The sequence below is a fragment of the Podarcis pityusensis genome (assembly GCF_964106645.2).
Source record: "Podarcis pityusensis genome assembly, chromosome: 6".
In the NCBI taxonomy this organism is placed as follows: Eukaryota; Metazoa; Chordata; class Lepidosauria; order Squamata; family Lacertidae; genus Podarcis; species Podarcis pityusensis.
Window position 1 is genome coordinate 98,040,729 of NC_138030.1, and position 13,212 is coordinate 98,053,940.

General features: G+C 49.4%; 1 protein-coding gene across 5 annotated transcripts in view; it reads left to right on the forward strand.

Moving 5' to 3' along the window:
* The window catches only part of PDE4DIP (phosphodiesterase 4D interacting protein), a 102,769-nt gene that overhangs the window by 73,796 nt on the left and 15,761 nt on the right, over positions 1–13,212 (forward strand). For all 5 annotated transcript variants that reach the window (XM_081012010.1, XM_081012009.1, XM_081012012.1 and 2 more), the window contains 10 exons: positions 1,855–1,943; positions 2,533–2,744; positions 4,422–4,794; positions 5,231–5,411; positions 6,169–6,285; positions 7,832–8,279; positions 9,022–9,257; positions 10,497–10,548; positions 11,273–11,511; positions 12,739–12,873. In XM_081012010.1, the coding sequence (XP_080868136.1) occupies positions 1,855–1,943; positions 2,533–2,744; positions 4,422–4,794; positions 5,231–5,411; positions 6,169–6,285; positions 7,832–8,279; positions 9,022–9,257; positions 10,497–10,548; positions 11,273–11,511; positions 12,739–12,873 (2,082 nt within the window). The remainder of the gene's footprint in view (positions 1–1,854; positions 1,944–2,532; positions 2,745–4,421; positions 4,795–5,230; positions 5,412–6,168; positions 6,286–7,831; positions 8,280–9,021; positions 9,258–10,496; positions 10,549–11,272; positions 11,512–12,738; positions 12,874–13,212) is intronic.

The window sequence follows — 13,212 nt, forward strand, 5'->3', positions numbered from 1 at the left end:
GCTGATGTGGCCCAAAGGAAAGCAGAGCAAGCAACACATTTGGCACCAGCTTGGCTGCGGGAGTTGCCAGGAGGAGGCAGACAAGGCACCATCCAGCTGCCTTAGGGACTCCACTCTGGATTTGTGTAGGAGGGTTACTCCTTTGCCTTTTCTTCTCCCAAAGGTATCCTGCAAGGCAGCAGAGGTTTAGGATCAGAGATTTCCTTCTCCTAGATGGGCTCTCTTTTCAGGCAGGTGAGCCCCATCTGGCCCTCACTTCCCTCTACAGAAACTGCCTTCTTGACCATTGGACCCACTTTTGGTCATATCTGCTCAATCTACCAGAGCCTGTCTTCACATGTAGGGGAAGTCCCTCACTCATGGAGGATTTGAGACCCATTGGCTCCCCTCAGCTGCTTTAGCCGGCCAGTCTAAGCCATTCCTAGGATTGTGGCCGCTGCCGCCTGCTGACAGTTGCTAGGAGCCACAGGTGAGAGCTGAGTGCAGAGTGGGGACCAAACTACCCTAGAAGGAGCATGACGGGCCCCCACCAGAGGTACTACTCTTCCCCTAACACCTCACATGGCATTCAACAAATGTACAATCAGTATACCTGCGTACACAAATAGTTGAGCTGTGCACTCAGTTATTCACTTGTAAAAGTCAACAAGTGTACAGTTTGTGGACACAATACTTGAACTGTGCAAATGTGCACACTTCCACACAAGCACTTTTACCTGGGTAGAGACAGATTGCACCTGGTTAATGAATGAATAAGCCTCTTGTGTCTGGTTGTTCCCTTACATCTTTGGATCTTTTTCAGTTTCTCTTTCCCCTTTCTTAATCTGTTAGCATTGCATGGCTTTACCTTCTTCTATCTTCTTCTATCTTCTTCTATCTCTCTTTCTCGGCACAAAATCCTTGGGGAAGGGAGCTTTTGTACCTTGCTTCCGTTACAAAGAGAGGAAATCTGGTGCAATTTTAACTGATAGTTTCGTTAAGAAACACTTCCTCATTCTTTCCTTGTGCCTGCCTTCTTCTCGGTCCCCATTAACCGCTCCCCATTTAACAACCGGCTCCTCTTCAGGACAAACTTTCAGATTACTGAATGGACCAGCGAAATCTAGCAATGTAGTCCATAATTCTGGTGCTCTATACATTTTGGTAGGGACGCGGGTGGCACTGTGGGTTAAACCACTGAGCCTAGGGCTTGCCGATCAGAAGGTTGGCGGTTCGAATCCCCGTGACGGAATGAGCTCCCGTTGCTCGGTCCCAGCTCCTGCCAACCTAGCAGTTCGAAAGCACGTCAAAGTGCAAGTAGATAAATAGGTACCGCTCCGACAGGAAGGTAAACAGCATTTCCGTGCACTGCTCTGGTTCGCCAGAAGCTGCTTAGTCATGCTGGCCACATGACCTGGAAGCTGTACGCTGGCTCCCTAGGCCAATAAAGCGAGATGAGCGCCGCAACCCCAGAGTCGGTCATGACTGGACCTAATGGTCAGGGGTCCCTTTAGCTTTACCTTTATACATTTTGGTGGTTACTTGAGGCCAGTTCATTCCAAAACACCCACACCCACACTGGAGGAATCCAAGCTTAGGCACTGTGGGGCATTTGCTTGGGCCTGGAGGGCACATGCAGCAGGACATGCACTGTGTCAGTAGCCAAACTTTCTGGCTGTATCTGTATCTGCTGCATAGGGAAAGGCTGCTCCTGCAGTAAAGGGAAGAGCTGCAAGTGCTGAAGTATTTTCCTTGTTGGAATGTGCAGTCAATCTGGCATCAAGTTGCTACAGAGTCTGTGCTGGCAGTTATGCATGGAAATTTATACAGGCCAGGGAGAAGTCTCAAGGGTCTGCTTTGTGGTGTCATTCCCAGGTCCAGTGGCAGAGGAGGATGCTGAGGATGCCAGCACAGAGTTCACAGACAGTATTGAAGAAGAGGCACAGAGAACCACGCACCAACAGGTGAATCAGAGAGCAAAGCATCATGCTCAAAGGGGCAGATGCTTCTTCCTGGGAGCAGTGTGGTCCTGTGTAACAGTGGAGACATTGGTCCTTTGGATTGGCTTGAGGAGGCTCTGCCCAGGAGGCTGAGTGAGGCAGCCAAATTCCACCCATCCCTGCAATCACCACCAGAGAAGCAAGGAGAAGTGGCGGAGACTTCTGGTGAGATCTTGCAGAAGTCTCGAGATCTCAAGGAGCTCTCACCACTGCTGCTCCTCACTTCTCTCATGGTGTGTGTGTGGGGGGGTGCCCCACCTGCCCCCTGTCCCTGTCAGAGAAGCACCTGCAGCTTCCAGGTTCTGGAAAGACCCTCTCATCAGATCCTGCCAGAACCCACAACCACATAACCCCGGTAAGCAAGGCTTTGGTGTGTGCGAACTGCTGCGTGCAAATTGTTGTCATTGTGTTGGAAGTCCCAGTATCGGTCTTCTCCTTGCTGAAGCTGTGCACTTCTGCTTGTTTAGCAACTCATTCTCTGGCACATCTTCCATAGACTGGGTGTTCTGGTCTTTTAGGAGTTATCTCCTCTTGTTTCAATTACATGTTTTAGCACGCCAAGGAAGGAGCTGATGGCAACTTCGTAGGCCAAAGCAGTTTCCCCGCTCCCTCTCTGGAGAGAGAAAAGAGCCTGCAGGCCCAGCTGCTTTCTGCAAAATCCGAGACTCAGCAGCTTCGAGAGCAGAAGAAGAAGCTGGAAGGGGAGTTGCAGCATCTCAAGGGGCAGATTGAAGAAGCTGGGTTCTCCTCAATATCTCAGCTCAGGTAGGCTAGGGTGGCTCCCGGAAATGTCCTCCTGGAGTGCAGCAACCTCAGTTCTAACGTAATTGTTTGTTTGTTTTTAATTAAATTTAATTTCTATACTGCCCTTCCAAGAATCACAGTGTAGTGACAGTGGTACCTCAGGTTAAGTACTTAATTCATTCCGGAGGTCCGTACTTAACCTGAAACTGTTCTTAACCTGAAGCACCACTTTAGCTAATGGGGCCTCCTGCTGCTGCCGTGCTGCCGGAGCCCGATTTCTGTTCTCATCCTGAAGCAAAGTTCTTAACCTGAAGCACTATTTCTGGGTTAGCAGAGTCTGTAACCTGAAGCGTATGTAAGCTGAGGTACCACTGTATAAAAACACAAAAATACATAACATAGTAACAAACAATAACCCCTTTCCACAGTTTAAAAGGCCATACATTGTTTAATTAGTCAAACACCTGGAAGAAGAGGAATGTTTTCTCCTGGCTCCTAAAGATATGTAATGAAGGTGCCAGGAGAAACTCCCTAGGGAGAGCATCCCACAAATGGGGAGCCACCACAGAAAAGGCCTATTTTTGTGTTGCTGCCCTTCAATCACCCATGCAGAGAGCACACAAAGAATTGCCTCAGAGAGCAATTGCAGGGTCTGAGTCAGTTCATATGGAGAGAAGTGTAGTTCTTTTTTAATAATAATAATTTTATTATTTATACCCCGCCCATCTGGCTGGGTTTCCCCAGCCGCTCTGGGCGGCTTTCAGGATATGTAAAAACATAATAAAACATCAAACATTAAAAACTGCCCGATAAAGGGCTGCCTTCAGAGGCCTTCTAAAAGTTGGTGGGTGCTCTTACAATGAAGACTGATAGTCCTCCTCTTTCCTTGCGTTTGTGATATGAGCCAGTGAAACTGAAATCAAAATAAAAGGTGTCCAGGCAAATGAGAAGTCCTGAATCCTTGTGATGATTTTCTTTGGGGCAAGAACCACAGAAGTTAAATGTCTGATAAGGTTCAAATATAGATGTTTGGAGCATGTTCCAGGTTGCGGGTTAGGAATAGGCCTTTTGGCAGGTCCCAGTTGCACAATGGCTAGTGATGGGCCAGAGGAAGAGCTTGTAGTTGCAGGTTGGATCTCTAGCAGAATGCGCAGAGGCCTTCCAGCCAGCTCCCAATACATGCTTCTAGTGCAAAACTGTGCAAGGACGAATGCCTCGTACCCTGAGGTCCTCTGAGGTCAAAACTTCTTTACACAGGCCGTGAGAAAGACTCTTCATTCTTTCAGCCTGAGGCGTATGCAGTGAGGATGACAAACGCTTCCTCTGCTTTTAAAATGTTGTTTTCCAACCACCTTCCCCCCCCCCTTGAATATGCTAAACAAAGGGAATGATCCTAATGCTGGTGGAGTCTCAAACACTTCCTGGGCCAGGCATTGCTGGGAGGAAAGGTTCAATACCCGGCTAGTCCAGGAGCAATGCCTGGTGCAAGCGGGATAATCCAGGATGGCCCAGGTAGTGCTCTGCAGGTGTTGCTGGGCCACATCTCCTGCAACCCCCAACCATGGACCATGCTGTGTGGGGCTGATGTAAAACAACAGTGGACCAACAACACCTGGAGGGACACCACATTGGCTGCCCCAGACTTGCCAGTTACCAGTAGTGCTTAATCTCTGGGTACTGATTCCTATGTCTCTACAGGAAGGCCCTGCTGAGTCTGTGTCTCGAAAATGCAGAGCTCAAGGAGCAAGTTGGAGAAGCAATGTTATCCGAGGGTTGGGAGAATGAGGATGAAAAGGAAGAGCAAGAGGACCTGAAGTTGGAAGTCAGGAAGCTGCAGGAGAAGCTGCACTCTTCGGAGATGGTGATTGGCCTCCTGAAAGAACAGCTGACTCTGAGCAGCCAAGCAGGTGGAAGCATCTTCCAGCAGCAGGTCGCTGCTGGTGTGACCCAGGAGTCCGAGCAGCTGCAAGTGGCCTTGCAAGGCAGCCTCAAGGGGGCTCCCCATGACAGTGCTCCACAGCGCCACTGCCCACGTCCCCAGAGTGTGGACACCAGCCTAAAAGAGACTCAGGTAACTCTGGATTACCTCAGAGCTGGGGAAGATTTGCCCTAGGCTAGCAGCAGCTGCCATTTCTACTCAAGAGTTCTTCCTGTTCGATGGCTCTCTGGTCTCCTGCGCAGAACAGATTTTAAAAGGGTATTAACTTCCATAATGATGTTGGGCAACGGCAGGATTTACTGTTCCAAACTGTTATTTGCAGTACTAACTTAATGCGCTTTGTAGTAAGCTTTAGCATCTGTTTAAGTGGGTAATACATGTAGTCCTTTTGCGAAATGTGTCTCACCGGGTTGGTGCAAGTCAAGTGCAGATCAAGGTAGAATAAAAGACTGGGTGTGGGCAGTGTAACCTACGAGGGATATTTCATGGGTCAGTTTAAAGTCTGCCCTGAAGACTCACATGTCTTTTCTGCTGTTGACTGATACAACCCCTCATTTCTTCTCCAAAGGTGTGGGAAGTCAGACTGGGAAGCAACTCCTGGCAGCAGCTCAGGCAGCCAGTCCATCTTCTCCCCTCAGAGCTGCCTCAGTGCAAAAAACAATGTCACAGGCTGCGGGGCAAACTCCTGGTTTCAGAGGCCACTGTCCTGGCTCAGGTGGCACAGCTGGAGCAGTACCGGGCCCTGCTCAGTGAGTACGGTTGCCCCAGACGTGTGGACACGGATGAGGGACACTTAAATCCTAAGGAACAAAAAAGATGCTGGTTGATTGTCTGCAGAGAGTTCATTGTGACCTTTTGCTGTCTTATTTCCTGTCCTGATACAACACAAACTGTGGAGGAAGAGCCGAAATGCCCAAAGAAGGATTCCCCATTGAGCATGAAGTAGCCTTACAGGGGCGGGGGGAGGAATGGGCATGCCAGCATTAAAAAGGAAGGAAATGTAAGCAGCTCCAATTCCCCCCATTTTGGGTGTTGGTTCCATTGGTTTTTAAAGCAAAATTACGTCATTCTTACACAATAAATATATTTTAGCTTGAACAATCAACAGTTCACTTCAGTTAATTTCAGCTTGTATGTAGGCTTCAGTGGCTGAGTTATCTTCCTTTTTGGAAGTGGAGATTTTGGTCATGGGAGCACAGTGCTTCCTCTCAAGGGATGCAGCCATTTAACCCAGAATACACCATTATTGATAATAATCCAAAAAATGCTACAGGAAAGTGTTGTGGATGGCGTGCAAAGGCCGCAGGGAAGAAAGGGACTCCCTGTTTCGTGGGGGCTCTGCAACTGCTGTTCTCTTCCTCAGTCTTTCCCTCAGGATTATGTTCCCATAAGGGGGGGTCAGAGAGGTTGTGTCCTGGAATTTGCAGAGGTGCCCAAGGCTCTCTAGTAGCCTTTGCCCTTCAGCCAAAGGCAAGAGGCTAGTATTTTTGGCTTTCTTTGTAACAGGTGAACCCACAGTTCAGCAGGACACCAAGCAGATACAAGTGGATCTCCAGGACCTGGGCTATGAGACCTGCGGGAAAAGTGAAAACGAGGCTGACCGAGAAGAGGCAACCAGTCCTGGTAACATGGAAGCCCCCCCAGGCTGGCTGTTGCTGCCCCCAAGGCCTTTTTGGAGTTCCAGCTGAGCTCTTGCCCCACAAGTGACCGAGGGGGGGGGGCTAAAGCAAAGGCCTCCCAATGCCAGGGTGATTCTAAAAGTGGGATATATCTAGGGCAGAGGTTTTCAACCTTTCTGAGTCCCCGGCTCCCTTGAGCAATTACATTCTTTCTGCAGCACCCCTGTGGGGCTCAGGAGCCCAGTTATGTCCCCCCTTGTCTGCCGAGCTGGCATTCTCTCACCCTTTTTTGAACACCTTCTCTCATGGAGGGTTTCCCCAGCCTCCTCCCCTCTCCCCTCCCCCCTCTCCCCTCTCCTTGGGTGTCCTCTGAGCAGCCTCTGCCACCGCCCCAGTCTCTGAGCTGCCCCCCTGCCAAAAAGAGAGGTGCTTCCTCACACTGCCTGGGAAGACGGTGGCCCCTTGCTCACCTTGGGAGGCAGCAGAGGCAGCAGCAGGCGCTGCTGGGCTGGGCCTGCATGGTGGAAAGGCTCCCCTTCGGCACCAGGCACTCACCTCCCAGGCAAGCCTTGCACACAGCAAGCACCAGGAAGGCCAGGGCAGCGCCTGCCTGCCTGCCCAGCCTCCCACTTGTCCGCCCATTTCCAACAGCAAGGGTTAGTGGACTGGCTGGCTGGGCTCCCTCACCCCCTTGCTGGCTTACTCCAGTGCTGCCTCAGTTCCTGGCAACCAACACCCCCTGGCCAGCCCCAGAGGCACCATTCACCTACGGAGCTTGCAACCAGGGCTGCTGCCACAAACAGCTGTGCCAGCCTTTGGGGGGCAGAGACGCAAGAGAGCCTCAGAGGAGGGAGGGAAGGAAAGAGGGACAGAGGCCAGGGTGCCATAGCAAACTGGTTGAAAACCACTGGTCCAGGGACTATTTCATATGTTCATTGTGTTATTTTTAGCCGTACATCTAAAAAATTGTAAATGCAGCCCATGAGCTCTCAATCCACAGTGTGGTCCAGGAACAGCTGCCAGGAAGTTGGGATTTGCAGCAACTCCATACTGAGTGAATGTTTGGTGGAAAGGACCCTAATGCACAGGTGGAAACCCTTTTCGGACTGGTGGACCAGATCCTCATCTCCCTCCACCCTGTGCGCTAATCTTGACTACCTGTGAATCATCTGACATTATTATAATGTCAGGTGACTGATAGGTGAGCTCCTAGGGGTGCAAGAAGGGGGTCTGCTTCACCAGCAGGACTGAACCCCATCAGCTGATGTAACACGTATCATGCCATACAAAAAAAGAGAGAAATATATTTTGAAGCTGCCAAGAAAAGGGATTTGCAGCCCCAAATGCCTTTGTCAGGGGCTCATTTCCTGGTTTCTTAATGAACCAATCTCAAAGTCTGTTGGAACAAAATCTTAAAATCCCAATTATGTCAGCTGGTGGGCGTGGCTTGGGGGAAATGGCCTTGTGGGCCAACTTGCACCCCCTGGCAGGGCAATATTGGTCGTCCCCTCCCCCCGCCCTAATATCTCACCTTTCAGTTGTTTCCCCAGAATGTGAAGAACATGATATGTTCCATGAGGAGTTGAAGCCTAGGAAGAACATGCTGGGCTCCCCTCCCAGCCCATGTGACGATGCTGCCATTCTCCGCCAGCAAGTGCGGGACCTCCAGCTACAGCTGCAGAGCTCGCACAGAGTCATCCAGAACCTGCAGAGTCGTGTGCGCTCCATATCTGCCACGAGTGACTATGGCTCTGGGGGCGAGCGCCCACTCCAGCAGAAACCAGGCTATGCCCTGGGCAGCTCCCCCTCGCACAGCATGACGGAAGAAGATGAAGGCTGGTACTCAAACAGCCTGGGCTCCTTCTGCCCCGCCAGCCTCCAGCCCAGCCGAGACCTGGCCAGGCTCATCCAGAGGGTGTCCCTGCTGGAGGCTCATCTGGGAGAGAGCAAGCCCAAGTGGCTGCTGGCCGAGGAGCTGAAGCCTGCAGCATCTATGGGGTAGGACTGAGGCAGAGTTCCAGGGGGCAGGGGGGACTGATCTGCTGGGCCTGGGAGAGTCGGACCTTCACAAGGCAGCCCCTCTAGTGCCTTCTTGCTCCTCCTTTGCCAGGGGGTGGAGTACTAGTACTAGTAATTATAATAATAAAATGTTGTTTGAATGTTCTGCCATGCGGAAACGGCTCGTATATTGAATATACCAGAGGATATTCAGAAGACCAATATACGAGCCGTTTCCGCATGGCAGAACATTCAAACAACATTTTATTATTATAATTACTAGTACTATTATTATTATTATTATTATCATCAACATTATTCAAATTTTTATACACCACTTCATTTGCAGATCCCAGGGCCATTCGCAAGATAAAATTACAAGATAAAAGCGCAAAATACATAATATAAACAGAAACAAAAAACTCCATAAAATGTTAAGGCCTTCTTCCCCTCCCACAAGACATGGAAACGGGTGTCGGATGTTAATCAGCCCAAGGCCTGGTTGGAGAGGAGCGTTCTCACCTGGCACCTAAAGGTGTATAACCTCCCTGAGGAGAGCACTGACCTTGTGAAATTAATTTGGCAAAGTCAAGCAAGAGTTGTGGATCCGTTCCAAGGTGTCTTATTCCCCACGGCATCCCCCGAAAGTCCGGTGCCTTTCTTTCTCACTGGGGGCTGAGTGTTCCTCCATCACTTGGTGAGGGGGGAGCCTTGCCTCTCACGGTCCTCTCTTCTCCTGCAGGAAATACAATTCGTTGGTCCAGGCTCAGGCTCGGGAGCTCTCCCATTTGCGCCAGGTGATTCGGGAGGGACGAGGGGTGTGTCACCTGCTGAAGCAACACTTCCAGGACACCATCAAGTCCTTCGAGGAGCTCCTGAGAGGCACCGACTTTGATTACTTCTTGGGCCAAAGCTTCCGTGAACAGCTGGCACAAGGGAGTCAGTGGGCAGAGCGGCTGGCCAGCAAACTGAACAGAAGTGAGTTTCATCGGCTCTCACAGACTTTGAGTTTGAGGGCTTGTAGGGGTGCAGATAGGGACCCTGGCACCCGCCTGAGAGCTGCTGGAACTGAGTTCCGGCAAGTTCCAGCTGCAAAAAAAGCCCTGCCAGTGGGGAAGTACAAGCTCAGCTTCCTTCCAAGCCAAGGCCTCACCTGGGATAGAGGCGTTAACATGACAAAAGGGCTTGAAGGCCCATCTTGGGCCTGGGCAGATGGAGGTTGCCATGGGGATGGGGGGTGTTTGAGATGTCATGAAAAGAGCAAGGTGTACTGAGAAGAAGAAGAAGGGGAGAATAGACAGAGATCCATCTTTGGGAGGCTGGATGCAGAGCTGGCTGGAAGACATGCCTTGAACTCCAGTGCTGCTCTGCTGTGGGGATCAAGTCCCTCTTAAACTGACCAAGCTATGACAGTCTCCGCTGTGTCTTCAATCCTCCAAAGGAACACAAACCCTGGGTGAGCACCTGGAACTCCTGGGAATCTTGCAACCACTCAGCAGAGAGTGGGAGTGGTGCCCAACTTCTCTAACACTACTTAACTATCTGCTGTGGGCATTCCTTTGACTGGGAGCATTTGCAACTTGAGTGAGTTAGAGTGGAATGTTCACTTACAGTTTCTGGAGTTCAAAGGCTTTATTCATGCAGAAACTATTTACAGGACAAGTGGAGAAAGAGAACATAGCAGACGTTTTGTCTCAACAAGTTGGGAGAGAGAACAGACTAAAGTGATTCAGCTTTTGCAGGTGGAGTTAACTTAGACCCATGAGTGTTGGCTTGATCACTAGACAAACAGTTCCCTCATGTGGTTTAAAGTAATATGTTCATTAGCTACAAGCTCAAGAGAAGGAAATGTTTTTGCTTCTCTCCAACAAGCAGTTATTCCCACCATACAGCTTGAGTGCTAAGGCCCAGAGACAGTGTGTTCATGCTTTATTGAATCTTTGACTGAGACAGGTTTTACAATTAGGCTTTCCTAACATTGTCTGTGAAAAAGTCTGAAAACCATATAGGCAAGGTTTTTAAGAAGCTTTTTTTTTTATTATTTTAAGGGCAGGGTCTTGTTGGAGACTTTGGCGTGACATCAGTTTTTCTCAGTATGGAACCCACATTTTCCTCATGACTTCCTGTTTTGTCCCCTATTAGAGAGAGGGAGAGGGAGAAAAAGTAGGGGGACTGCAAAATCATGGACTAACCCTGTTCATCTGAATTCTGTTTCAGGGAATGACCTAAAAATGGAGGACAAATCTAGTCATGAACTGCTTACTCTGAGGTAACTGTAGTAGATTCCTAGCTGCAGGCTTATTTTGACATTACTTACTCCAAATTTGGTACGTCTACGCATCCGTTTTACTGCACATCTTATGTATGGTAAATTTTTGCCACTTGGCAGAGTGATACAGCTCTTCACTTAGTCAATGGTCTTCTGTATCCAGTTTCTGTCCTCCCTATGGGCATAACTACCCCTCTGCTTCCTTTTTACTTGAAAAGTGTGTGTCACTCCCTCGCTTGGGTCATGCCACATTACAATGCTTTTAATAAAGACATCCTGCTTTACTAGCCTCTGGAGACTCCAGGCTGAACCCCAGTATTGAACCCCAGTATTTCCATAACAATTTGGTGTTAGAAGTGGGATGCCTGGTCCTCTAGCTCAGGGCTGGGACACCTCATACAACAACCAGTGGCCCTTAGCAGTGTGGGATCCTTTGTAGCCAACGCATGTCCTGTCCTGTAATAAGTTATCTCCAAGGGAGAATTTGTGCCACAAGTAGACTTTGTGAGTTTGCTGGTTGGCACAGAGGACAAGAAAGAGATCGGCATGATGTTAAGGTGACAAGAAGACACCTTTAACATTTGTGTGAAACAATTTCACCTGCTCAGATTCCTTGTTCTGCACAGCCACTAAAAGAGCAGAGAGCCCTGCCCCCCCCCAAGGTGATGTGTCTTCTTTGGGGAGGTGGGAAGTCTCTCTGTGGAAATACTTTGTCCCTCCCCAGACTGAGCAAGGAGCTCCAGGAGAAGGAGCAAACCATCCAGAGCCTCCAGGCGAAGCTCCACCTGCGCTCAGTGACCCCTTCCAGCAGCCGCACCATCTCTGAATCGCCCCGTTCTGGCAGCAGCACTTCCTTTCTCTCAGATGGCCTGGACGGCTGCTCTGACATGGATGAGGGCAGCGAGTGTGTTTTCTGCCAGGAGGACCCTAGTGAAAACCAGCCCCACAGCCTCCGAAACAAAGGTATAGTCTGAAAGACCTGCCGGAGGAATGCTCTCTCTCCAGGACTGCTGAGTAGCATAAATTGTGCCAGGCGCAGAGACCTCCAAGGACAACGCAGCAGGGAACCTGGAACGGAGACTGGATCCTAGTTGCTCCAGTTCTACATGAAGGTGCAAGGGGAGAGAACAGAACAGACCAGGCCTGTCCAGTAGTCCCTTCTCTCCCAAGACAGCCTCTCTAAGGCTCTTGCTTACACTTGGAAAAGCTCCATTGCAGACTTTCTCCACGGGGTGGGAGCTGCTCCTAGGGGGCTTCCATGCACAGATATATGTACAGTCTTGCTAAAAACTTTGCATGGAAAGTCAAAACTAAACCCACAGTGGGGTTCATGTGTCAGAGATTGCAAAAGGTTGCCAAACCGTTTGGAATGAAGGGCTTGTGAGAGGTGAACAAGTAGATATCCACACAATGGGATTGCTTGCTTTTATAAAGGAACAACACCCGAATTACAGGTATGGTGGGGTGCAGGATGGAGAGCATTGTAGAAAAGGACTGAATACATGCCTCCTGTTAGTAATAGGAGAAGAGAAAACATATTCAGAACAAGGCACAAGATTTAGGTTGAACCACAGACAATCCGTGTTACATAATGCTAAGTCTGGTGAACGTTGTTTTGTTCAGACATTTCCAAGTTCCCAAGGAATTCACAAAACCAAAGAGACACACACACCGCACGAGTCTAAAAGCAATTTAGATTTGCAAGTGAGATATTCTGAATGTGTGTATCCACTCCTCCGCCAGTTATTCAGCTGGTGTAAGGTTAGAAGAAGGCTCAGATCACCAAACTACCTGGTCCTCACGGGGCACCCAAGGGCTTGGGAGGTCTGCACCATTGCTGTGTATATGGGAACATGCCTTGGTTGCATTTGAATACCATTTCTGAAGGTGGGAGGCAGATCATACCTGCAGTTCAGATGCTTGCTATACTTTTAATGCAATGGTTGTACGACTGCTTTTATTTTGTCTCTTCTCACTTAATATGAGCCACTTTGAGAGCACCATGTTTTCTTAATGTGTAGGGTATAAATTTAGCCAACAAACAAACAAATTATTATCACTGTCCACATTTCCTCTCACTCTTGTCTCGTCCATTGTCATATGATCAGGGCTCCTTTGCCCCCAGAGTTTAGCCATGATACTCTCCACATGCAAAAGCATTTCCCATCCTCTCTTTGTGGCTTCTTTTAGACTGTTATTCCAGCAAATCTTCTGTGCAACCATCTCCCCCACCTGCTGCAGCCACATCTCCTGCTGCTCCAGCGGAGCCCATCCCAAGGAACCTTCTTCTATCTCCTTCGCAAGCCACCCAGCAGCCTTGCAGAGGTATGGTGGACCACATAAAGCAGAGTGGAATGGTGGGCAAATTGTCGGCATGTGTGGACCTTTAGTTATAACTTAATTGATGTTATGAAGATCAACATGCAACATAGACGTGTTAGGAGCAAAGGAGGATACAGTAAAGAATATTCAGGGATCTTAATTGTCAAGGGGCTAAAGCATCTCATTCACCTCCTCCCCTTGGGGCTGCTTATGACCCAGGCGTTTCCAGCTCAAGCCTCACTGCCTTTAGATGTGTCATAATATTGAAGACAAAATGTAGCCACAACCTTTTCCCTGCATCTTCAACTTGTGGGGGAAACTCCCATGGAAGAGAATGATTTC